At 39.0% G+C, this 23,490-nt stretch overlaps 1 protein-coding gene across 3 annotated transcripts; it reads right to left on the bottom strand.

The window, feature by feature from the left end:
- Positions 1-267: 267 nt before the first annotated feature.
- On the bottom strand, positions 268-21,624 carry LOC131255145 (palmitoyl-acyl carrier protein thioesterase, chloroplastic). 3 transcript variants are annotated; one of them, XM_058255859.1, is made up of 8 exons: positions 21,471-21,624; positions 20,403-20,978; positions 19,562-19,695; positions 5,295-5,408; positions 4,877-5,048; positions 4,710-4,778; positions 2,277-2,566; positions 268-688 (listed from the first exon to the last, which is right to left on the bottom strand). In XM_058255859.1, the coding sequence occupies exons 2-7, from the start codon at positions 20,919-20,921 to the stop codon at positions 2,303-2,305; spliced, it is 1,272 nt and encodes a 423-aa protein (XP_058111842.1). In that variant the 5' UTR covers positions 20,922-20,978; positions 21,471-21,624; the 3' UTR covers positions 268-688; positions 2,277-2,302. The 3 variants fall into 3 exon arrangements, with proteins under 3 accessions (XP_058111842.1, XP_058111834.1, XP_058111828.1); XM_058255851.1 differs by having other exon boundaries at positions 268-661; XM_058255845.1 differs by lacking the exon at positions 268-688 and having other exon boundaries at positions 1,998-2,566.
- Between the last annotated feature and the right edge of the window lie 1,866 nt (positions 21,625-23,490).

Raw genomic sequence — 23,490 nt, 5'->3', positions numbered from 1 at the left:
AGAATTTAGCCATGGGGAAAAGGCATTAGATTGTTATTTCTAATCTCACTGTTTCCCACACCCTGATCCATAGCTCAAGCGGTGGACCGAGGGAAGAAACCCACGTTTCAACACTGTCTTGGTATCAATTCCCTAGTGGGGGTGGCTAAAAGTGGAGTGTGTACTGACATTGGGGTGTGTACTAACAAGCTAACCCAAAAAAGAAATTAAAAAAATAAAAAATAAATAAAAAAAAATAAAAAAAATCTCACTGTTTCCTTTACCAAATGAACAACAACAAAAGCTTTAAAAATAATAATAATAATAAAGATTGACAGAAGGGCTAGAAAAGAAAATATGGGAGGGATGTCATTGTTGGGTAGATATGCACGCGTGCTTTGTTAACATACATGCATTTTCCATGGTTACTTGTCCTGCAGGAAAAAGAAAACCCTCGCCCTTCCATCTCTTCGACTATTCTTCTTTATTTTGTCTTACTATTCTAAAGACAGGAAGCAGCTGTTATCATGATCCCAAGACAGCTTTTATTATTGTTTTCTTTTATCAAAAGATAAAGACCTTATAATTATTGGTCCCACCTGGAGGAGAGGATAATCAGAAGAAGAACAGGTACCCGCCAGATCTAAACCCGGCCCATTGCCACCCTTGGGGCTGTTTGGATCTGCACATGGAATACACACCTTATTACCTACAAAAGGAGCACTAGGAGATGATAATGAGTACAACATCTTTAACAAATACCAACCTTATTCAAGGACAGACAGTCTGTCATTTGCTCAAACGGTTGGTAGACTACATGTGATAAAAGTCTTATATAATGCAACTTAAATATGCATTACACATGTCAAATGCTCTACATACGCAACCATCCATGTTTACGTATTCACATGTGCCACCATCGAAAGCACATGTATGTATCAATCATTGTGCACATGCACCATAATGTTAAGTGTATTACCATCTTAAACTCTTCACATGTTTCATTGCTAGGGCTGTCACCGATTATCTGACCTGCGGGTGCCCAAGGACTTTGACCAAGTTAAAGCAGGTCCGGGTTCCATTTTAAAAACTAGGTAGGGTTCAAGTCCAACACTTTATCCTCTTTTGAAAAGAAATACTAACACAGGCATACCTATTAAGAACACATACAGTTGATTATGCTGGGTATGGCATTAGGATTAATTTGAAGAATATATCATTTAATCCTTGCCATAAATAATGTAATATTAAAAGACAACTTGTGATTGATAAGCCAATAAACATATTCTTGCATGAGTAATTGTAATTGTACCAAGTAAAGACTACATGTAGATGAGATCCTCATTCCATCAGGTGAACCACCCATGTCCCATTGATCCCAAACTCAGGTTGGTGTCGTCATAGGAAACAGTATAATATCTGCCCAAAACCTCTAATTTCACGTGATTTTGGATCTAATTATCATAATTTTACAGTAATTACATCATTACAAAACATCAGATAAAATGCACCCAGTTCGTAGGTTGCAATTGTTCAAACATTCTGGATCTTTGAATTGCAACAATGAGTTCTCCAAATCAGTTGGTTTTGACTCGAATTAACATACAGAGGCACACTCATAATTTCCAAGTGCTTGCATATGAAGCATCATTGTCAACCAACCTAAAGTAATGCCTCCTCTAAAGTCGTGGCTACTTCTCCTATAGATGATAGATGAGGAAACTAATGATATTGAGAATCCTCACTACCGTTCAAGTGCCATGGTGATGACACAATCATCACCATCAAACTAATGGGTCCAATCACAGATGGCTTACACTGAGAAAATCTTGCGAGACATGGGTACCCAACAGGAGCCCAATTCTGATATACCCGGTCCCAACCAATGTGACTTGATGGAACCTGTGAACAACCCTACCCACCATTCCACATCCCTAAGTATTTCTGTACTTGTACTCCATACACAAATTCCCGTGAATCCAAGCATCCCCTCAGTTCTCATACCAATCCCTCCCCCATAAAAATAGAATAAATTAGTAATAAAATAGAATCCCAACCACCCATCAAGAAACAGGAGGCCAAAACACCAACGGAGATGACGAAAATACAGCATGCACTAATTACATGGGCTGGCAAGTGAAAAAGGAAAAAAGAAAAAGAAGAAAGAAAAAAAAGCAATAAAATGAAAACATAGAAAAGAGAACAAATAAAAAAATATCTGAAAGTACACGCAGGATTCTACACATGCAACGGAAAATATAGAGCACAAAGGACGGGCATGGTCATCGTGCTCCCACCTGTCATCATATAATGCGTTAGGCAGCTATGCATTCTCAGCCGGAATCTGACCCACGCTTCCAAAGTTGGTGCGCTTGGGCCTCCACTCTGTCCTTCCCCTCACAATCTCAGCCCCATCATCAAGCCGGAGCAAGTGGTTACACTCAACCCCGGCTACAGGCGAGCCGCCAGTACAGTCACCAGATACTGCAGTGAGGGACTGCAGCACACTGTCCCTCCCGCACTCCCTCCTATATTCGAGAGTCATGCCATAAAGCTCATGACTCTCCAGGATCGAGGATGGGGCACTCTGCAAAAACAAACACTAGTTATCAAAATGGCAAAACAGATCTATAAAATAAGAGAACCCCAAGAAATATATATTGAATATGACTATGAGGACCTTTCATGTATGATCTCACCTTCTGCCTTCTTCGAGTGAATTTTTCATTAAAAAATACATTTTTCCAAACAACAGATTTGGAAATGAAGAGGAAAAAAAAAATATTCTTGTTGAAAAGCAATCAAGGGAAATGACGTCTATTTCACACAGTTTTCTAGAAATAACATTTCCCAAAAAAACACTATTTTCCTCAAAAAATAAGAAAAAAAAAAATCTTTGCATCCAAACAGGCCCTAATAGGATTTGACAGATCTTGGTAATAACCTCAGAACTTAAAAGCATTTCAACTTCAGCCACCAGAGAGCTTTTACAATCCCTTTTTCACTATTTAAAAAAATAAAAAAAAAATTTAAAAAAAAATTCCTCCGATCATATTGTCAGGAGACAGGAGTGACTTTTGGGTTATGGCAACAGTCTCAATGAACTCTGTGGAATAGAAAAGAAATATAGGGGTCCGTCTGTATAGAAATGGAAACAGACCAACTTAAACCATACTCTATTAAAAAGAAGGATTAGAAAATCATTCTAGTTGAATTGCTTATTTGTGCTACAGAGAACACATAAAACTTGGTATGGCCGAGATTGCAAAGGCCTATAAAACTTGGGCCAAGGCACTACATACCTATCACCCGAATCACATATATTGGGTCCAGTCCTACATGGTTTGGCCATGTTTCATGTGAAACTTGAATTCCATCAAAAATAGAAACAGGTTTTTCTTTTTTCTTCCTTTTACAGTTTCAGGCACTTCAACTAGGGGACAGGGATCTTTTGGATCTTGAGCACTCAACCTGTGAGTATATGCACTAGAATATGTGATTAGTGACTCAGTTCAATTTCCAGCTATTTTCATCTTTTTTTCCTAATTTCTTCAATATTTTTATTTTTGTACCAAAAAAAAATTGCTGTCTCGCCTTGAGTTGAACCAGACTGGAGAAGATTCACTGTGCTGTACCCAGGGACAATTGGGGATCACCTAAAGAATAAATGAAACCTGTATTCTGGTGTTTGCAGCCATTAAGCAAGCAAGAAAAGGATTCCGTGTATGGTGCAAGGAGGTTAAGCAGCACACCCAAACTTTCAATATTCAATCTGTACATGAAGGGGGGAAATGCCTGACAAACTTGCCATCTCCAGAGAGAATTTCTAGGATCTTTTATCATTGTTTCAAAATTCGAAGCGATGCTTCATTGTGTGATATTTGGAAAATAATAGTTCCAGTTTTGCATGAAAACTAATGTGACAGAAAACCACGGAACGAACCAAGGGTTAAAACAAACATTGATTTATCATGGTTACTTAACGAGAAAATAATTACTGGTTTCAGATTCCAGTTACATATAGACTGATTCCAGTTACATATAGACACCGCAACTACAATTTTTCATGTGAATAACTACAGGGCCATGTTCATCACCATTTGTTACTTCTCCATTACACATGTTTCTGTACCATTCAAAAAAAGTAAATCATTCATCAGATTGGCCTCAAAAGTTGATGGGTGATGCCACTAAAATCTCCCAGATCTGTCGATCCTAATAGGTGTCCTTGTTTCTGTTGAATGAAAGCCCTAGCTGTATTTTCGTCTTAACCATCTATAAATAAACCACCATATCCAGGGTTGGGATCTGCCCATATGGATGATTTTTGGGGCATCCATCAGCCACATTGAGGCCCACAGGATTAGTTGTTAGGATCATTGGATCATTAGCCCCACTTGCACAAAATTCATGTGCATCAGAAAACTATACCTGTGCTGATGAGCAGGACAGAAAATTCAGGTTGTCATGTTGCTTCTGTCCACAGTTGGATAGTCTGCTACTTTGGTTAGTTAGGATAGGGCATCATAACTCCCCAAGGACACATTTTTTTTACCTAGTTTACTAACATCGTTACAAATTGAGGGGGGAAAAACAATAACCATAAATTAAGTATAAATAATGCCAGTTCAGACTTAAATGGAAACACGTGGCATCCCGAACATAAGCAAATATATAGTAGTGGAAAGAAATGGAAACCAATCTAATTGAAAATTCAGTCTGAGAACTACCTCGAGAATCCAGCCAATGTATTTGACATTGTTCACATGCTGATTGACATCCAAATCATTCCATCGAGGCTGTGGGTTTAAAAGAGTAATTACAGGTCATTGCTATAAACATAAACTAATGTGAATCGTAATGAATGCCAACTTTAACATGCCAACCACAGACTTACAGTTAAGCCTCTTCGGATATAATCTGCAGTGCTATCGTCGAGCTTTGGCAGTTTTCGGCTGTCCTCATCCAAGATAGCAGCATGCTCGATAAAATAAGGTTCTATTTCCCCTCTAACTTCTTCCGGCATTTTGGACAATCTTCTAGTCCGTTTATTCATCATCACCCAAACACTATTGTTACCATCAAAACCACAAAACACAACAAACTCCAATCAGCTACTGGCCATAAAACTGCAATTTGGATTTAAGCCAGAAAAGAAAAGAAAAAAAAAACAACAACAACAACTGCAAAAGTTAAAAGAATCATGGGAAGATCAAACAAATTATAAAAATCTAATAAGAAATTATTGTAGCATTGGAAATAGATCAATTGCTGAATACTAGTACTGTTCTAGTTTCTTGACATCAATTTCCAACCTGGTAGCACGTGTCAGAGTTTCGCCTGTCTGACTGTTGCGAACAAGCCAATCACGTCGCATCCCATTCTTTCCAGATGCCGAGACCCAAGTATCTACCTCAACAATATCACCCCTGAAAAGATGAAATAAAACAAGCTCCATCTATAAATCAAATAAAATAATTCCTAAACGTAAAATAGATGACTCAGAAACCAGCTCCCTATTTTTCTTTTTCTTTTTCTTTCGCACGTGAAATCTTGCGTCAGTGAATTTATGACATCACTGGCATGTCATAACCAGTATCAATGAGGCAAAATCAAGCATGACTCCTTGCCTCAACCACAGACCCCATTAACTGAAAAGGGTTGCATCATAAGCAAGATTATAAAGAACATTTCCAAGATGTGAATATCATGGAAATGGAACTTGATTGAAAGATAAACCAGTGGCAAAGTATTTTGATACCCATGTATATACTATACTATTTTAATCATATCACGCTCATGGAATAAAGTTCTCAATCAAACAACTATTAACAATGACAGTACTTAGTTTCATGAAGAAGATTTTTTGCATGATTATTATAGCACTTTAAAAGTCGATACCCATTTGTTCGGTGAAAATGCAATTATTTGGCATCAAACTGCTAAAACTTGGATTTATCATCTCCTTCCACATCTAAATCAAATCTAGTACATCCCATGTATTTCCATAACTTTATGCTTCAATAGCAACATTTAAGCTACAGCCCCAGGATGAGACCAACCCCATCAGGAAAAGGAAAAAGAAAAAGACAACAAGATAAGAAAAATTCTTTAAAATCTAAGGAACAGAAGTCAGTAATGAATTTCTAACCACAATTCAAAAACGAGAATAATATCATTTAGCACAGCCATTCTTAAAACGTTAGTGGCTAGATAGATGAAGCAACAAAAGCTGTGATGCAGCCATTTGGAGAAGAATCGTCACCTTAGAACAAGGATGAACACATATCCATTAAAGCTCTAATTTCTCTCCAAGATGCTACACATTGAATAAAACCCCTAGAAAATGGACAGTGGAAGTAATTTCCAGCAGTCTGCTAGTCTATTCAACTATAAATAGAAGACAGAAGCAACTAATGCATCAGAAATTAGAGCAACTAATTCTCAGATTAAAACACGCTTAAGGACACCTCACAATAAATTCATTCATTCATCACAGTCATGTCTCTAGCTCATATGCATGGCTATATACATAGATGTGTATGAATGTATATATACACAGATATACATACATACTTATCCCTTTACACAAATCTGTATTTAATACAATAAAGCCTAGAACAAAACCTTCTTGGTCCACACATAACTGGTACTCAACTTGCCAATGAAGAGTATTAACTAAGGAGACTAAAAACTGCAACTACAGGATTACGATTAGATTGGACTCCCTATATATCAATCGCATGAACCTTGTATGGGTTGTAGACAATATAAGATTGTGTATAGTGCCACAAGAAACATGTGGTTGGAGAATACAACCATTTAATGATATCTGATTGACATAAAAGGACATTAAATGCTATTTAAGTGTCCAATTCTACTAGATCTTTCTATATATCACTCATATGACACTTGTATACCAACCATATGTTTGTGGTTTTGCTGTACACTTCTATACGCATCTTAGGTAAAATAACCCATCAAAATATAGGAGTGAAATCTTCCACCAGATTTAACCTGGGGTGAAACTCAAGAGCTAAAACACATCAAAAGCATTAGAAAATAGTCCTTGTGGTTGCAAGTACTGTCAAAACCCACGAGCATTTTACCGGTACACAAGCTAAACAACTACCCATCATATTCATAAAAGGAAAATGATACGATGAACTCACATTCCTTTTTATAACAGCACTCAGTTTCTATTTTCTGCATATTTTTCAACTTCTATTACACATTTTTCTTGTATGAATGGAACCTTACATCTAAAAGCATGCATCTTAACTTTACGGTTTACAGTTCATTTTGTTGGGATGTGCCGTGCCAATGCATGTTCCTTACTTTTCACTTCAGTGTCTGTGGTATGGAATCCAAGCATCTCATGAAAGTTCCCAAAACTAATCACCCTGAAGTTGGAACTTGGAACAGATTATCCCAAGTCATAAATATATTTGGGGGCCTGTTCCTCCTCCTCACCAAATTAATTCCAATCTCTCAATTCAAAACTGACATCATTTACATTGGTTGCCCACTAACGTCTGCGGAAAAAAAAAATTATATATATCATAGATTTTATCTATCAATATGAAGAGCAAATAGAAGACCTCAAAGTTCTTTCCTTTCAGAAAAAATTGACATGCAACGTGTGAGGATTTTATTTTATAGGTGTTAATGAATGTGATTATGGGCATACAAAGGCAAACTTAGATGGGTTATTTTGGTCTAGGACATATAGGGGATTTTTTATTTTGTTATTAATTACATTTCTGTAATTATGAAACTTTCATAATATAAATGGAGAAGGGGGTGTGAACCTTACTTCAGCCCATTCTCTTCTCTCTACATTCTCCTCTCCTCTTTTCGTCTTCTCTATTCCATCTCTGTCCACTATTTTACATGGTATCAAAGCTACGTCATGCCTAATCCTTCTTCTTCTTCAAATCTTTTTATTTCTTTTCTTTTATCCCTTGGTGTCCCTTATCTTACTTGTGCTGAAAATTTCTTTAAAAACTTAGGGTTTCTTTTTTCTGTTTCTTTTGTGTGCCGGGCCTTTTGTAATAGTCCGTGTGTGCATTGACCGTTGAGTAATAAAGACATCAGCTTCTTGAATAATATCACCTCACGTGTGATCATTGCAAACGTTTGGACCATTTACTCGTGTTGGATGCCATGTTCATGAGTATATTTCTTCATGGCTGGTTGGAAGTAGTGGACGTGTGGACTAATTCTTCTGTCTGAGGTGATGTGTGTGTCGTATGAAGTGTTCAAGTGTGATGCTCATCAATTGTGCTAGGTCAGCCCGCGTTTGTGCTTGTGAGGTACTCTTCTCTTGTATTTGTTATGGAGAAGTGACCTAGAATCTGGATTTATAAACCCATCTGATTTTTTGGGGGTCCAAATAACCTCTATTAAGTTAATGGGACAAATTATTTACAGTTGTCTGAGTCAATCCAAGTTTTTCTCATGACCAAGGGAAATTTGAGATATCTAACTAAGAAACCTGATGAAAAAACTAGTACTTATGACCAATGGATCCAGAAAAATGCCCAAATTATGACCTGGTTATGAAATAGTTTGGAACCCACCGTGAGTGCAGATGTCATGTTTCTGAATACGGCTAAGTATGGGACGTACTACGAGAGATGTATTCATTTGATAAACACATCTCTTGTACTTATGAGTTATATGAAGAAATGTTCGAGCTTCAACAAGGAGATAAATCGTTGGGCGAATACTATTCCAAACTCAAAGGAATGTGCAAAGAGCTGAATGTGTACAGATTTGGAGAAACTACATTAACAACCTGATGAGTTCCGAATAGCCAAGTTCTTATATAAATTGGAACGTGAGTATGAACTGATTCATGCACAAATTTTAGATGGCAACGATGTGCCACCTTTAAACAAGGTGTATGCACGCCTCCAACATGTATTTTTGGACTATACAATTGGAGCTAGTGACAACCCAGCTCTAGTAGCATTCTCTAAAAGGAGGTGCAATGGTGGCCATGGTGGAACCGTGGAAGAGGTGGTCGTGGCGACATGGGAGGTAACCATAGCAGAGGCTGCGGAACTAGAAAGCACATGCATTATGGGCTTTCCAATCATTCTATTGAAAAATACTGGACCTCCATAGGAAGCCTGCATTGGCTAATCAAGTCTCCCACACTAAAAGGAAAGGCGAGCCTCTGGCTAATTCTACATTTGCTGCTCCACATACACATATGACCGATGAGATGACTTAAGAAGAGTATTCCAAGTTGCTTGAAAAAATTAAAGAATCAGTTTGTTCCTACTACTTCTACAACTACTTCCACCCCTATACATTCGTGACCTCAGGTATTGCTTGTTTAGGATCCAAGTTTCATACTCCATGAATGACTAACTCTGGAGTGTCCAACCATATGACAAGTCTAGTGTGTTTTCGTCTTTCAACGGCTCATTAACAAGCTCCTTTATCACTCTGGCACATGGTACCCAATTCAAAGTACATTGAATGGGTATCATTCATACAAGTCCTCTTTCATTAGCCTTTATTTTATTTATTCCAAAATTTCCTTTAAGCCTTGTGTCAATTAGTAAACTTAACAAATCCCTTAGTTGTTGTGCACTTTCTATCCTTCACATTGTATTTTCAGGACCTAAAGTCAAAGATGAAGATGAGTAGAGGACATGAACATGACGGGTTGTACTATCTTGATTGTGACATTATGGGCACAAAAAAAAAAAAAAAAAACCCATCTCAACTTATTAATGGCACAATCGCCTCGGGCATCCATCATTGAAAATACTTAAAGAGTGTAATTCTTTCCTTGTCTTCAATATCAAGTCTAGCGTGTGATGTATGTAAGCTGAGTGAGCATTATTATGTTACTTTTCCACCATATGTTGAACAACAACATTTAATTCATTTCTCTATAGTTCATTCAGATGTTCGAGGTCCAGTTTGAATATCTAGTAAGTCTGAATTTAAGTAATTTGTTACATTTGTTGATGATTGTTTGAAATTGACATGGCTTTATTTAATAAAAGATCAATCTAAATTATTTCCTATTTTTAAGGCCTTCCAAATGGAAGTGCAAAATCATTTTAATTTGAAAGTGTCTATGTTTCGGTTTGATAATGATGGGGGGGTACATGTCCCCAGCTTTTAGTCAACTTTTTTTTTTTTTTCCTGAAATAGGAATCCTACATCAGACATCATGCGCGCACACCCCATAACAAAACGGGATTGCATAATAGAAAAATCGCCACCTCCTTGAAATAACTCGTGCTTTATTAATTCACATGAATATTCCTAAGAGTTTTCTGATAAATCGGATGCCCTCATCTACTTTAAAGGGCCAACGCCTCATCAAGTTTTGTTCTTTGATACTCTGTTGTTCCCTCTACCTCCTAAAGTTTTTTTTTGCGTTTATTTTGTCCATCAAATGGAGTCTAGCCATGATAAATTTGATCCTCAAGCAGTTAAATGTATTTTTCGTGGATATTCTCGCAAATAGAAGGATTATCATTGTTATAGTCAATCCTTTGACGACAATATATATGTGCAGATGTTACCTTCTTAATCTACCCTATCTTTGTCAAAAGATAGCAAATATCTTAATATTGAACATGTTCCCATACCCTTACAACGAAGAATGACATCCAACCTCCATCATCTACTACCTCTTCCATCCCCTACGTGCCTCAGTTGAAGGTCTACTCATGATGAAAACGAACAGATGGTACAACCGATCATGACGTGCCATCCAAATTTCTTCAAAGACTTTATGGTCCAGTGAGTGCTAGTGTTAATGTGTGGTTAGTGGCTCTTCTAATGTAAGTGCATGTGCACGCTTTCCTCCTCCTGTAGTGTACTATATGCTCTATTTTAATAAAACATTGTAAAATAAAACATTGTGTTAGGGCATCTTGGCCAACACAACATTTCCCCCAAACTCTCGTCTTTCTTCTTCTTCTCTCTCTCTTCTCCTCTTTTCTCCACACTATAATCATCAAATCACCTTCTACTTGGTATCAGAGCATATATCAGGGCATTCCACATCCAACAAGTTGAGAGGCGACACGTCAGCAGTCGTACGGCTGACGTTAGCGTTGTACGAACGCATTGACCCTATTGGAGGTAAAAGTTTAGGAGTTTGATAGATCTTAATCTTAGAAGATTTGTCATGATTTTTTCAAAAAATTTTAGACCTCCTTTCATGGTGTTTTGGGCGAAATAGAGAAATTTGAAAATTAAGTCTCTCATCCGTTTTTATTCGATCTACCTCAAATCGGTAAGTTTTTCTTTGATTTTTTTGCTCATGATGGACCAAAATCTTCCTCCCAAGCTACTCATGGAGGATTTTTTAGCTAAGATTCATGTTTGAGTGGGTTTTAACCCCAAACGGACGTGCGTCTGGGCCGTTTTCACTCGGTCGCGTCAGATCTAATTGGATTTCTTGTTATTTTGGACAATTATTAATTGTTTGAGGTTTCCCTTGAAGGATTGAATGAGAAAAGAGTTGTTTGAATCAATCATTCTTACTTGGAGTCTCTTATGGACGACAAAGGGCCTTCATCTCTTGGCATGGGCTCTCTTGAATCCAACCCCTTGCAAATTACCTCCATTAAGTTGAATGGTGACAACTATCTTCAATGGGCGCAATCTGTAAAAGTGTTCTTAGGAGTCCATGAGAAGTTGTCGTATATTTTGAATGGACTCTCTTGAATCCAACCCCTTACAGATTACCTCCATTAAATTGAATGGTAACAACTAACTTCAATGGGCTCAATCTGTAAAAGTGTTCTTAGGAGTCGTGAGAAGTTGTCATATATTTTGGATAGGCTTTCTTGAATCCAACCCCTTACAGATTACCTCCATTAAGTTGAATGGTGACAACTATCTTCAATGGGTGCAATATGTAAAAGTGTTCTTAGGAGTTCGTGAGAAGTTGTCATATATTTTGGATAATCCTCCAAGCTCTACAGATGCTACTTACAAGTCTAGGACAAAGAAGAATTATCAAGTTATCGTATGGTTGTTGAATGGAATGGATTCTTTGATTAGCCACTCAATGATGTTTTTATCATTGGCTAAAGGCATTTGGGATACACTTCATGATATGTTCTCGAAGTCTCAAAATTTTTCACGGGTATTCCAACTTATTCAAGAAATTAGTCATTTCCAACAAAACTCAAGATCATTAAAAGATTACTATTCGACACTTCGAGGCATGTGGGATGAGTTGGACCTGTATCAGCCTCTTCCTTCCAAATATAAAGAGGATCATGAACATGCCCATAAGCAACGGGATGATACTCCTGTCATGCGGTTCCTAGCCGGATTGAACTCCGATTATCTTCATGTTCGAGATCAGGTTGTTATGCAGAATCCTCTTCCCCCATTGATGACAGTCTATGCCATGTGCCAGCACGTTACTATCTCTATTCTTCTTTCCCATTCATTTATGCCACTGGAGCATTTGGTACATCTTGCTGGCAATCGGTACTCTCTTGGCCTTCGAGCACCATCCTTGAGTTCAGGGTGCATTTTTTATTATGGTGGTCGTGGTAATGGCCACAAGGGAGATCGCAGTCGTGGCTGTCGTAATCTTCATATTCGTGGTGAACATAGACGAGGAGGTGATGATTCTCGCATTTATTCGCATTGCGGTGGAACCAATCACATTGTTGATTATTGCCGGCAGCTCCATGGTCATCATAGGTGTGTCACTGCTTCTGTTGCCTGCACAGTTGCTCTTTTTCAACCCGGCAGTTGAGTAGTCGTCTTCAGATGAGTCTCTCATCACTTCTCAAGCTGCATATGATGCCCTGATGCGGCTTCATGTTCGTGATATTCCTGAGCCTTCTCACGCAACTTCGGCCCAGCCAGGTACTACTCTTCTTGCGTCATCCTCTCCCACCTCATGGGTCATAGACTCTGGAGCTTCCTCCAATATGACTGATAAGTTACAACTCTTTTCCTCTTATTCTCCTTCTCCCCACACTCAGTATGTCACAGTCACAAATGGAACCTAAACTCTCATCTCTAGGATTGGTTCCATCTCTCTTTCTCCTTCCTTGCCTCTGTCCACAGTCTTGCATGTGCCTCGTTTTTCATTAAATTTATTGTTTGTTAGCTCTCTTACTAAATCATTAAATTGTTCAATTACATTCTTCCCTTCATATTGCTTGTTCCAGGACCTACAAACGAAGAGAGTAATTAGTGGGGAGCATGAGCGAGGAGGCATTTATCTTCTCGATGATACACTCATTGCTACTTCTAGTACCGTTTCTCTGGATCGAGTCCATGACACGATGGCACTGTCGTTTTGGCCACCCATCAATAGCTAGATTGAGAATTTTGTTTCCATCCCTATCTGTCACTAAACTGTTATGTTGTGATATTTGTGAATTGTCTAAACACCATCATGCTACATTTCCTCCTAGCTCTTCTAGGATGAAAACTCAACCTTTTGTTATGGTTCACTCGGATGTCTGGAGACCAGCTCCGATTACTCCCACTTTTGGATTTAGATATTGTGTGGCCTCTATTGATGATTATTCACACATGACTTGGGTTTGTCTTTTGAAATCTAAAAGTGAAGTGTTTGATACATTTAAAGTGTTTTATCATGAAGTGTGTACATACATATCCACTGCCTTTTTGTCCTTCTTGCAGGAGCATGGTATTTTGTTTCAGACGTCGTGTGCTCGCACACCTCAACAAAATGGTATCGCAGAACAAAAGAATCGACATCTTCTTGAAGTTGCTCGCACCCTTCTCCTTGGTATGCACCTACCTAAACATTTGTGGGGTGATGCTCTCCTAACTGCTACTTTTCTTATTAATTGTATACCCTCATGTAAAGTTTTTGGTTGCACATGCTTTGTTCAAATTTTGGTTGGAATTAATGATAGCCCCAGGGCAATTAAATGTCTTCTTAGGGTACAATCAGAGTTGGAAATGGTATAAATGTTATAACCCCTTGACTCATAAGAAATCTCTGCCGATATAACCTTCTTTGAAGATGTTCCTTTTTTTTTCAACTCCAAGTCAATCCCTCTGTGATCCTCTTGCAAGTCGAGGGGAGCATGACTCTTATCCTCTTCCTCTTTCCACTACTTATCACGGGAAAACTCTTTTCCTCTCCTTTCGACATCCTGTTGGTGATTTGGGTGACCCTAAGCCTCTGCAAGTGTATCATCGTCGAGATAAATCTTCACACGCTCAGCCATCCACCCTTCCGCTCACTTTGGATGTTGGCTCAGGTGACTCTCCTACCTTGAGTTTAGATCTCCCCATTGCCTTGCGCAAAGGCTCACAATCTTATACTCAACACCCCATTAGTAATTTTGTTTCATATGTGATCATTTTTCACCATCTTTTTAGTCATTTACAACTTTCCTTTCATCACAGACTATTCAACGGTCTCTCTCACATGCTCTTCAAAGTCCTGATTGGACGAAGGCGATAATAGAAGAAATGTCTGCCCTTGAGAAGAATCATACTTGGGAGCTTGTGCATCTTCCTTTAGGGCATAAACATGTTGATGTCGATGGGTTGACAAATCAAGTTCCTTCCAAACGGCTCCATTGATCGCTATAAAGCCCGTCTTGTTGCTAAGGGTTACACACAGACTTATAGTGCGGATTACTTCGAGACATTCTCTCCGGTGGCTAAGCTTAATTCGATTCATGTTGTGATCTCACTAGCCGTTAATTTATCATAGCCCTTGTTTCAACTTGATATTAAGAATGCATTTCTCCACGGGGACCTTACAGAGGAAGTGTACATACATCAACCTCCTGACTTTGTTGCTTCCCACAACCTTGCGCTTGTATGTCGGTTGAAAAAGGCTCTTTATGGATTCAAACAATCCCCGCGTGCACGGTTCGATAAATTTAGTCAGGCTCTCTTGGAGTTTAGCTTTGTTTGTAGTCATGTCGATCATTCCCTCTTTTATATGTCGTCAACCGACGGCCGAGAGGCATCATGGTTGTAATTGTGTATGTAGATGATATTGTTCTGTCCGGTAGTGATTCGGTTGGAATGTGGGAGGTCAAAGAACTTTTTATGACCAAGTTTGAGATCAAGGATCTTGGTCATCTTCACTACTTCCTAAGAATTGAAGTTGGTCATTCATCACCCGGGTTGGTCTTATCACAACGAAAACATGCGCTTCATCTTCTCATGGAGACCGGCATGTTAGGGTGAAAACCTACTACCACCCCCATGGATACTTCGCAGAAGCTTTGTCCAGATGATGGTGCTCTCATTTCTGATCTAGGAATGTATCAACGACTTGTAGACCAACTTATTTACCTAACTATTACTTTGCCCAGATATCCCTTTTGCGATGGGCGTTGTTAGCCAATTCATGCAAGCTCCTCGTGCTTCACATCTCACGGCTGTATACCGCATACTTCGGTATCTAAAATCAACCCCGGATCTTAGCCTCCACTTTCAATCGCATGATCATCTTCATCTTTTTGACTATTCTGATGTTGATTGTGCAGGTAGTACTTATGATCGCTGCTCTATATCCGGCTTCTGTACTTTCCTAGGTGGCAATCTTATTACATGAAAGAGCAAGTAGCAACCGGTTGTTGATAGGTCCTCGGCTAAAGCAGAATATCGTGCTATGACTCATGCGACATGTGAGCTCGTCTGGCTTCGCACCCTTCTTTAAAAACTTGGTTATCCTCCTTCGGCTCCTATTCCTCTTCATTGTGCCAACCAAACGGCCATCCATATTGCTCGTAACCCGGTTTTCCACGAGCAAACCGAGCATATTGAGGTCGATTGTCACTTTATTCGGGAGAAAGTTGCCTCTAAAGAAATCATCACCCCTTTTGTTCGATCTAGGGATTAGCTTGTTGATGTTCTTACAAAGTCCTTGAATCAAGATGCTCTTCATCGTGTTCGTGACAAGTTGGGCATGATCAACATCTATGCTCCAACTTGAGGGGGAGTCTAAAGAGTATTAGTGTATAGTGCGTGTGGTTAGTGGCTCTTTTAATGTAAGTGCATGTGCACGCTTTCCTCTTCTCCTGCAGTGTACTATATGCTCTATTCTAATAAAATATTATGTGTTAGGGCATCTTGGCCAGCACAAAATTTCCCCCAAACTCTCTTCTTTCTTCTTCTCTCTCACTCTTCTCCTCTTTTCTCCACACTATAATCATCAAATCACCTTCTCCTTTCTCCAGATACATCTGATATTCCTATTGCACTAAGAGAATGTGAGCATAAGTGTATCGATCATTTCATCTCTAAATATGTTTCTCCTTTCATTGCTTATCTCCAAATTTCTGCAACTCTGCCCTGTCCTTGTCTTCTTACTTTGTTCCCAAGTCATATGAAGAAGCTCTGTTACATAAAGGGTGGAAGCAAGCTATAAAGGACGAGATGGATGCGCTTCATCTAAATGACACTTGGAAACTTACCACTCTTCCAAGTGGTAAATGTACTATGGGTTGCAAATGGGTCTACACAACCAAGTTTCATCCTAATGATACAGTTGAACGGTTAAGGCTCGCCTAATCACTAGGGGATATACTCAAACACTTAATGTTGATTATAGTAAAACCTTCTCTCCTTTGGCCAAGCTGAATTTCATTCGAGTTATACTAACTGTAGCTATTAATCATGGCTAGCTCCTCTTCCAGCTTGACGTCAAAAATGCATTCCTTCATGATGATCTTATAAAAGTAGTTTATATTGAGCAACCTCCCGAATTTATTTTTTAGGGGAAATCTGACAACGTGTGTAAGCTACGAAAGGCCATTTATGGGTTAAAATAGTCTCCACGTGCATGGTTTGACGAGTTAAACAATGTCATATTAAACTATAGCTTTATTCAAAGTCATATTGATCATTCCATTTTTACACAATATCTTAGGTCTCATCATGCTTATAGTATATGTGGATGATATTGTTTTTTATTGAAAGTGACAACAAGTGGATTAAAGAACTAAAGAAGTATCTTCAACGGCATTTTCTCACAAAAGATTTGGATCATCTTCAATACTTGTGGTATATAAGTAGCTAGATCCAAAAGAGTTAATCTATCTCAACGGAAATATGTTCTCAATTTACTCATGGAGAGGAGCTTTCTTGGGACTAAACCAGTTGACACTCCAATGGATCATAATCACAAGCTTGTAAATGAATAAGGAGAGATGCAATCGAAGATCTAGGGAGCTACAGAAGAATGGTTGAAAAACTTATTTACTTAACTATTACTCGACCAGACATCCGATGTAGTGAGTTTGGTAAGACAATTCATGAGTTCTCCAAGAGTACCTCACGTGGAAGCAGTTATTCAAACTTTGTGTTGCCTCAAAAAACACCAAGTCAAGGAATTTTGTATAAACAAAATAGTCATCATCAGGTCATAGGATATTCAAATGCAGACTGGGCAAGTTCCTTAGTAGATAGACAATCCATTACTAGATATTGTACATTTGTGGGATGAAATCTAGTCATATGGAAGAGCAAGAAGCAGAGTGCGATGGCCCGATCGAGTGCCAAGCAAAGTACAGAGCAACAGCTTGTACCTCCTCTGAGTTTATGTGGATTAAGAAATTGTTGCAAGAAATGGGATTTACAGTGCGCCAACCTATACAGTTATTTTGTGACAATCAGGTTGCTTCACACATAGCAAGCAACCCGGTCTATCACAAAAGAACTAAACATGTCAAAGTCTACCGTCGCTTTATACGTGACAAAGTTTCCAATGGTGAAATATCCAACTCCATATGTTTTATCTGAGGACTAACTTACTGATGTGTTCACCAAGACTCTTCATTTCACTTAGGCTACACATATATTCCAAGCTTGGCATAGATAATATGAATGCTCCAGCTTGAGGGAGAGTGTAAATGATGTGATATGGGCCTACATAGATGGACTTAGATGGGTTATTATGCTCTAAGACAGAGGAGACATGCTTTTGTTATTAATCGCATTTCTATAATTATGAAATTTTCATGATATAAAAGAAGGAGAGGTGGGGTGTGAACCTAACTTTAACGCATTCTCTTCTCTCGACATTCTCTACTCTTCTCTCTTTCTTCTTCTATATTCCATCTTTGCACTATTTTACAATAGGTATAAAACTATAATTCCAATATATTAAAATCTTTGCTTAATCGTCTCACTTTCCACTAAATCCCAAGCCTCCATCAATGGATGACAACCACCAAATCCCCACCCTTAAAACTCCTTCGAAGAACCTATCGTAATTACCCCCCCCCCCCCCCCCCCCTCCAAAAAAAAAAAAAAAAATGGCTCCACAATTATTTTGGTACCATCAAAAAAGATTATGAATGTTTTGAAACGAGTTCAATTTGGTTCAAATACCTATCCCAGTGCTTTGAACATTGGCCATTTTGTTATAGGCGTCGTTTTTCAATCCATATAATGGATGGTTAACATCATCTAACAAGAATGCTTCATTAGAATGACAAGAGATACCATAATGGCCCATCAGAGACTTGTTTCAAGTTGATGATAGACCCATTTTATCTACTCGACCCTGACTGTTAATGTTTTATATTGTATTCGAACAGATGGTTAGGATCATCCAATGGGTGTGATTCATTCACAACCAATTGCCAAAAGCCAAAAAGAATGATTGGAGAATCCCGATTGATTATTGAACTGCCCCATATGTCTGAAGCGGCTAGTTGCATACAATTGTATTACATCCTTTCCCAATACTAGCAATAATAATTACAAATTTATAATAAACAAATTTATGCATATAAAAGTATCATGAACTACTCTTCAGGATTAAAAAAAAAAAAAAAAAAACTCCCAAATATGATATAGTGAGAATTAAACATGGAAAGTTAGTTTTTCACGTAAGCCAACTCTGGGAGTGCCATACACATCGATACATCTCAACAAGGCACAATTTCATGAAAAAAAAAAAAAGTGGCATGCCCTTTGTCAAGTGGAAAAAAGCAGCAAAAAATAAAACATGGAGGAAAATTTATGCAAAAACAAGTGGAAAGATCAATTCAAGCTGCACTTCATAGAAATTTGGCATCGGTGATTTTTTTAAGGACATTTTTCAACTAAAATGCGAATACCATCTTGCTAGTTGGCCATTAAATTAGCAAAACTAGCCAATTACAACCTAACAAAGCAATTTAAATGTACGAGAGGGTCACCAAGGCACCTCGGTAGTGCCTCAGGCCCAAGCCACAAAAGATCCATTTGCTGCACAAGCAAGCCTCACGATGGAATCAAAGAGCCTAGCTCTCCCTTTAGCCAACTGGGTGTTGATGTTAAATCAGTATGCCACATAGTAGTCTAAAGCCAACTGTATCAAGATCTGAAATCAATATGCCCATCTTTGCTTTAACCCAACTCGGTCTAGAGGTGAACCTCAAGGTGTTGGGTTAAGCCTTCAGCTAAGGCTGAAAACTTTTGACTACACCAGGAAAAAATGGACCTCATATCAAATTCAACAGAAGCATCATGATCATATCAAATCCTCAAAAAGGCCAATACAAATAAGCAAAACACAAAAAAGTTTTAATACAAGCACACTAGAGGCATATCATAGGTTTTGAGAGAAGAAGCTCACCAAGAAGGGTAGCGATCCACAAGAACCTGCATCCTAGTCACTACCCATATCAGATCTCTCCTACTCATCTCAGGCGTGGAACCAAAACCATCACCCAGGAGCCCGGCGCCCCTCACATGGTTGAGGGCTGTCTCCTGCAAATGCCTTAAGAGCGTGAGAAAACATCAACCGCACAAAATATGGTAAGTATCATATAATTCTCATACTGAAGATGCTCTTGCAGATGGGGAGCATTCAGCTCACTTTTTTAATTGAAAGATCATCAGCTCATCATACAGCCCGTATTATGAGGAACACATCAAACAGTTCCACTATCCTGGAATGCAGATGCATGGATGCACAAAGGCCACCGTACTTTTGAGTACATCCAACAACCCCAAAGACCAAACAATAGAATTGTGGGCAGAAACACAATTTGGGAGCATTCAGGCAGTGCAGCGAAAAAAAAAAATTAAAAATAATAATAATAATTAAAAAAAAAAAGGAATTTGGGAGCAGAAAAATGCAATCAAACACACTAACACTTCGCCTCGGAACTGAAATAGCATGCACTCTCATTTTGGGTGGAAAGCTAGCCATTCCCTGAGCACCCTAAACTCATCCGCTAAGAACGTAAACAGGCAAGATAAATATAAATGCATGCATACTCAGAAATATCATAATTACACAAATAGCATACATATAAATACCAAGAAATGATAAAAAGATTGTATCTTTTTTCTTGATTAGCGAACCCCCTTTAGTTGGTATGAGGTTTTGATGATGATGATTTCTTTTCTCGATTGGCATGTTAATGCGTATAAAAATTCTCTTTTTAATCATAAAGGCTACAAATTTATACCTGCAAATGATTCATTAACGTCTCTATGGACGCTGATCGATCAGCACCTATCTCATACGACCTGATTGCAAAATTCTGCTTGAAAATAAGCCCATCCTGGACAATCCTCCCCAGACCGAACGGGTCGAAGTCAACCAGCATGTCGGGCCGCCTTGGCTTCCAATCGAGATTTGTCCACTGCTTCTCAGCCGCCAAGAAGATGGTCGTGATGGCCGCAAGAAGCATGCTCCAATCTGGCAGCTGGTTAATGAAAGTCCTCTTGGAAGGCCCCGACGGGGTGGCCACGGCATCCTCGTCCCTAGCACTCTCCAGCGGCGTCGTCAGACCCACCTTGGTGCCGTTGATCTTGGGAGCAACTTGGGCATTGGCCTTGACCTGAAGGCCCCCAGACGAGGACCGGGGTTTGATCCCATGAGTATCAAGATTATCCAAACCTCCACCGCCAAGCACCATCGACGGCTTTGCTGAAGACGGAGAGACGAGGGGGAAGAAAGCAGAGGCAGCAGCAGTGGCAACCATGGCGAGGAAATAACAGTGGGGCCGGTTCGATCAGGCAACACGCATCACAGGTGGAATCTAGATGACACAGAAAGACCAGATTTCAGAGCTGGAAAATAGAAAATCCCACACCAAAATGCATTTTTTTTAAACAGACAAAAATCAAACTCAACCAAAATGCATCAAACTCCGAAAAAAAAAAATCAATCTTCAAACAATGTCAAACAAGATTTCTGAAATTCAACCCTAACCACGAAAAATAAACCTTCAAACCTAACATTTTCAAAAACTAACAAAAATGAAAAAACAAATCCATTTTTTGCAAAATGATTACAAAACCAGATCTAGATTTCCAAAAAAAAAAAAACATTCTTCAATTCCTGAAGTCTGAAAAACCCGAAACAGCCAGATCCGAATAGAAACCGTCCGAACCCGAACTTCTCTCTCATCGATCCAAACAAAAAATAAATAAAATGAAAATCCTACAAAACCTACAAATCCAAGAAGATATGCATCAGATCGGAGACCAAAAATACTCTAAAAAATCAGAATGCAGAATCTTCGTATTACCAAAGACAAAGCTCGGATTTTTCCTATCTTTCTCTCTCTCTTTTAATTATTTTTTTTTAGGGTTTTATTTTGAAAGGTGGAAAAAGAACCGAGGGGGCGGTTTGGGCCAATTGCTTTTTTGGGAGGGGTGGGCTGCGAAGCTGGCTTCTTCTGATCTTCGGTGCATCTTTCTCCTTTTCTGCCCTTTATATCCTCGCCACCTGGCCTCCCGCCTCTCGCGTTCAAGTTCCCATCCGTACAGCATCGACTTTCTCTATTCCCCGAAATACCCCTCCTCCTTCTGTGATATTGCGCAGCTGTTTTTTCTCTTGCCATTACTAATTCATTTAATTAGTAGCTACAGGAGCTTTGCTAATCCCACACGCGCGGTAAATCTCAGATACACACCAGATATATGCTACAACGCAGCAATCATTACGAGATGCAGCCCTTTCGCAGGATGTTAGGTGGGGCCCACCGTGATGTTGGTGAGAAAGCCCCTTCATCCGTACGTTTTTCGGTAGAACGTGATTCCTCTTCTTGCAGCACTGTTCATTAAATGCAGTGTGTGATGTTGTGCCCAATATCAGATGGCAACGAAAGCAATTTTCCTTCTTTTGGTAAGCAGGGGATATGATATCTCAAAATTGAGGCGGATCAAAAACACAAGTGGGATGGCGTGATTGGAAACAGTGAGAATTAACCATCCACCGTTAAACAATTGTAGGGCAAAAAGTTGGGGATCACACCTGTATATTTGTGTCTTCAGGTCATCCCACTGGGAATAACCTTATAACAGGTATGAATGTCATATAGACACAGGGTGGACCCAAGGAAGTTATAATGGTAGGCATTTCCCTACTTGCAATTTCGTGTTGAGTGGTCTGCTTGAGTTTTGGAAATACCTCAATTTTTATCTCATGTCATGAAATGAGCTGACAAAAGATAAACGGGGTGGATTTCTCACAAATATCGTGGGCTTTTTGTGGAAGGCTTTAGTTGGGAAATCAGGTTTGGCTGCCATAGCTTGATAATTCAAGTCTATTGATCAGTCATACACGTTTACACCCATTTTCGGTGCTCTAAGGTGGACCAACAGGGGACCACCATGTGTTGATATTAAGGGGTTGGAATAGATAGAAATCCAACTCACACATGTGAGTATCTTTGCTTGGTTTTCCTTCAACATTGTGCATTTTGTTATTAGTGTGGAGGCACAAACTTTTACTCATGCACTCATGCCTCTAGAGGAACAAATCAATGGGTGCCAAGTGGTCATGATTAAACATATCAATTAATGAAGCAAGATACCTAGCACTTACATAAAAATACCTGCTGAGAAAACAAATCTTATCCATGATATACACGGCAAGGCCGTCTTTTATTATCCTTCCATAATGAGATATCTTCCTAGATACATTCCAAGAGTTTGTGGTGTTCAAGAAGTTTTTGAATATTGGAAGAGTGAGCTGGCTTCCAAGTAAATTTGACTATAATTTGGACCCAAGTCAGGAGAAAATGGACAGCAGCTACATTAAGTCCTAAGTCATACAATGATCAGAATAAAAAGAACGAGGGAGTTTGAGAACATGATCTTATAGTTGTGGCTCAATTGGGATTAAGGGAATAGGAGAACTAGATGGAAGATATAGTTTAACACATTTTCGATAACAGATCATTATCACGATAATCTTGTCCATCTATCCTCTCCAGCACTCTAAACCATCATGGAGTTGATGGTAAAATGCAAAAGGTGCCTTGATCTGAACCGTCTAACAACTCAGTTGGAAGTGCATGAGGTGGGCCACAGGTGAGTAGCCATGATCGATTTGAGATCCAGATCAGCGATCTCCCGATCATCTTGAATCCAATTAATGAGCCACCAACATCTCTATAAAGGGATCAATTATGAGAAGAGAATCCTAGAAGCCAGCAATTTTGTATCCACTCAGTAGATTTTCTTATGTAAAAAGCACATCATAGAAACAAAAGATTCAGGATCAGTAAGAAACCCAGTGAGGGTTTTATCGCCTCAACAAGC

Source organism: Magnolia sinica, chromosome 1, assembly GCF_029962835.1.
Source record: "Magnolia sinica isolate HGM2019 chromosome 1, MsV1, whole genome shotgun sequence".
Classification (NCBI taxonomy): Eukaryota; Viridiplantae; Streptophyta; class Magnoliopsida; order Magnoliales; family Magnoliaceae; genus Magnolia; species Magnolia sinica.
This window is presented reverse-complemented; position numbering and strand designations above follow the sequence as displayed.